Source organism: Hipposideros armiger, unplaced genomic scaffold (genome assembly GCF_001890085.2).
Source record: "Hipposideros armiger isolate ML-2016 unplaced genomic scaffold, ASM189008v1 scaffold_383, whole genome shotgun sequence".
NCBI classification, from domain to species: domain Eukaryota; kingdom Metazoa; phylum Chordata; class Mammalia; order Chiroptera; family Hipposideridae; genus Hipposideros; species Hipposideros armiger.
The window spans coordinates 1,182,725-1,186,081 of record NW_017731733.1 but is presented as its reverse complement, the minus strand read 5'-3'; the positions used below and the strand labels follow the sequence as shown (position 1 = coordinate 1,186,081).

At 34.2% G+C, this 3,357-nt stretch overlaps 1 protein-coding gene across 1 annotated transcript in view; it reads right to left on the bottom strand.

Annotated features, from left to right (window-relative positions):
• ST8SIA6 (ST8 alpha-N-acetyl-neuraminide alpha-2,8-sialyltransferase 6) overlaps positions 1-3,357 on the bottom strand; it is a 134,224-nt gene that overhangs the window by 9,287 nt on the left and 121,580 nt on the right. The window contains exon 5 of the mRNA XM_019662919.1: positions 2,459-2,620. Within this exon, the coding sequence (XP_019518464.1) occupies positions 2,459-2,620 (162 nt within the window). The remainder of the gene's footprint in view (positions 1-2,458; positions 2,621-3,357) is intronic.

Here is a 3,357-nt window from a genome sequence, read left to right as displayed (position 1 = left end):
TGCAACCATGAAGACTTTCTATTTTGTTTACATAATTCTTCCATGGATATAGATCCCAGAGCATCTCTTGATAATTTTCCAGAGCTTAATCAACCTTGAAATCAAGTGATTCTTCCACTTGCACAACCGAACTAGCGCTGAACTTAAATCCATTTCCCTTGTCAGCTTTTCGGAGAATCTCCTCATAAAAACACTTCACGTAATTGAAAACGGTAAGCAAGCAGAACTTGAGCCTTTCCAATCTTGAAGAGTTTTAGAGAATTTCCTCTTCTCTCAGATTTTCCTCAGAGGACCGTTTTTTCATTATTTTAGTCATCTGGTTCCTCTTTAAACCTTTACTTATTTCTCCGTATTAAAATATGTATCAAAGGTAGATCTAATCATTGCACCGGGGCAGAGACTATTCTGCGAGCAGAGCTGACCCTAGATTCATAACTGGACCCTCTCCATTGCACAATTATTTAGGGCTTTTTTGTCGTGAAGGGTAATGTTTCTACTGAATTGAGTCCCTTTGAAAAAACACAATGTTCTAATCTGCCATGGTCATTTTGAATTATAATCCAGGCTCCCTAAATTCCAGAAATTCTCAGGGTATGAAAAGTCAGTGCTAGTGCTGTCCTACTGTTTGTGCCCTAAAATCAAGATTTTCAATAATACTTGTCAGTTAACTTATCTTATTAAAACAGCACATTCTTCTTAACTGAATTAAATCACTTGCTTATTATTCCTCTTTGTATTTCAGAACCTACCATTTCTAAAAGGTAGTTCANGTCATTATTTCTTAACAGAATTTTTTTAAAAAAAATTATTTTGGAGTTATATTTAAAAAGTACAGTCCCTCACCTATATTTCATTCTATTAACTTTACAGTTTACCTTTTAATCCATCTTTAATCTATGTGGAGTGCAAATTTTTCTCTTGTGCAATGTAAAAATTTGTTTTTCTCCTTATCAGGAACCTGTGTTTCAATATCATCTGCTACAGTCTTTTCTCCATTATGTGAGTGATGCATCGTTATCATATATCACTCATTTTTTGAAATAAAAAGCAGAATGGTCTTGGAAGAGTGATGACCCAGGTAAGATACAATGACAGGAGAAATTTTCCTGCCAATTCACTTTCAGGAGGGTAGAGGTGACTCTTCACTATAGAATTAGCCTTTTGAAGACACGTGCAAATAGGGAAACTTGAACTCATCCAGTAGACCTGCATGACTTTTTTTGATCAAGAATAAAGAAATAGTCGCGGTAGATCAAATGCTTCAGATATTTCATGTGAATTCCTGCAATTCCTTCAATGTTTAGTAGTATAACGATGTATTTCCATGTCTGTTACATAAATAAAATGTTCTCATTCTTGTAATGGTCCTTCTGCCGTAGCTACTTAGGATGCAAAGAGATCCGTTATCCACAACATTTTCCAATTTTCCCAAAGCTTCCTGAGATTTGTGGAATGATTTAGGGTACTTGACATGATCGAGCATTTAATTGGTAAAATTTTTGTAAGCAAGGAAAAACCTCACCCCAAGCAGTTCTGATTTATGGCTTAATTCTGTATTCTATATATATAGAAAGTCCTCAAAAAATGTCCTTGGCTGATTACCTGGCTGAGAGCCCACTTATTTCCTAGGTTGGAATTTACATGCAGAAGGAAATCTTCTTTCATGACAGCCACAATCTATTTGCCTTTGGCTTCTGTTAGGAAGGAAAAACACCAGAGACTTCAAGGACTATTCTACTGGGNTATAATAAAACAACCCCATTTTTTACCACACTGACTTGACCTTAATTGGTTTTAATCAAATCATGAGAAGATTCCTGAAAGTATATGTTTTTAAGCAATGGGATGTTCTGCATGACAAAAACTTTCCCCAAGGTTGGATTTATATTAAGGGGCAGATTTCTTCTGGTAATGATACTGTATTATTACTCATTAGCTTACTTAACAAATATGTGATGTGTGCATATATATACTGGGGAATGTTCTAGGAGCTTGTGCAACATCAGCGAACACAACAGACAAAAATCCATCTTATAGGGGTTATGTTTATTGACCACAAATTCTTACATATTTACTTCCCCAAAGATTAGCCACATAAACCTACAGTTCTTTGTGAAGGAAATGATTTAGTCACCAAAACTGACAACTGGAAGAATCTTATTTCAAGTGAAAAATGGTCATCTTCCCAAGCCCCAGTAATTACTATGCAGAAAGCCCAAGTACCTTATCTCATTCAAGGATGAGTCATGAAGACATAAGAACCGGGAGAGCTTATCATTTAAGATATAAATACTATACATTGCAGAGCCATGCTGCATTCAAAACTGCCCTTTTAAAATGGACCGCTATGCATATCTTATACAACAGGGAATGGTATTTTAATTAACTTCTCCATTATTATAAGTTATAACTTAAAGTGACAGAAAATTCACCTGGAATGGTGACATAAATACACTACAACAAATCTTTACTCACCACTGGAAACATACTAAAAATGTTCTCTCTAATTAGGATTTTGTTTTTACTTTCCACCTCGTAACTCATGTTGGTCCCAACTGGAGTGTTATTTTGAGAAACAATGAGGTTTTGAACAGCATCACAACAGGAAGTAAGTTCTGCTCTGCAAAAAAATAAGAATAAAAGTGAGCCCAGGAATAAGATTAAGAAAGCAAAATACAGAGGTGACAATGGAAAATGAAAAAGAGGATTTTGCCATATTGACTTTTGGAAAGAAAAGAAATCATTCACAAAGATGACATTTTTATCTCATTTCATTCTAACTGGCCCTGGATGGTGAAATGGTATCTTGACGGGATAAAATAGCAAAGAATGTTAAACACACTTATACTCAGGTAGGGACCAATAGAAAATACCAGTAAAATAATGGTTTAAATATAAAAACTTCCTTCTAATGATGTTATAACATTAAAGAGAAACATGACACGACACAGTATTTTATAATAAAGTCTTGAAGCTAAATTAAGAACAGTGTTACAAATAGTCACCAAAGTAATATGTAATCATTTGTTATGAGACAAGTCCAATGAAAAGAATCATTAAATACAGCGATAATGTTTGAGCTTTAATGAAGTATAATTCACAAATACCAATTGCTTATATTTAAAGTATACAACTTAAATGTTTTGATATGCATATACATTGTGAAATAATCACCACACTCAAGCTAATATAACCATCACCTCCCATAGTTATCATTTTTTCCTTTTTCTGTGTCAACACTTAAGATCTGCCCTCTTATATGATCTCACTTATATGTAGAATCTAAAAAACTGAATGAACGAGCAAAGTAAACAGAAATAGTCTCAGAGATATAGAGGAAAAACTGATGGTTGCTAG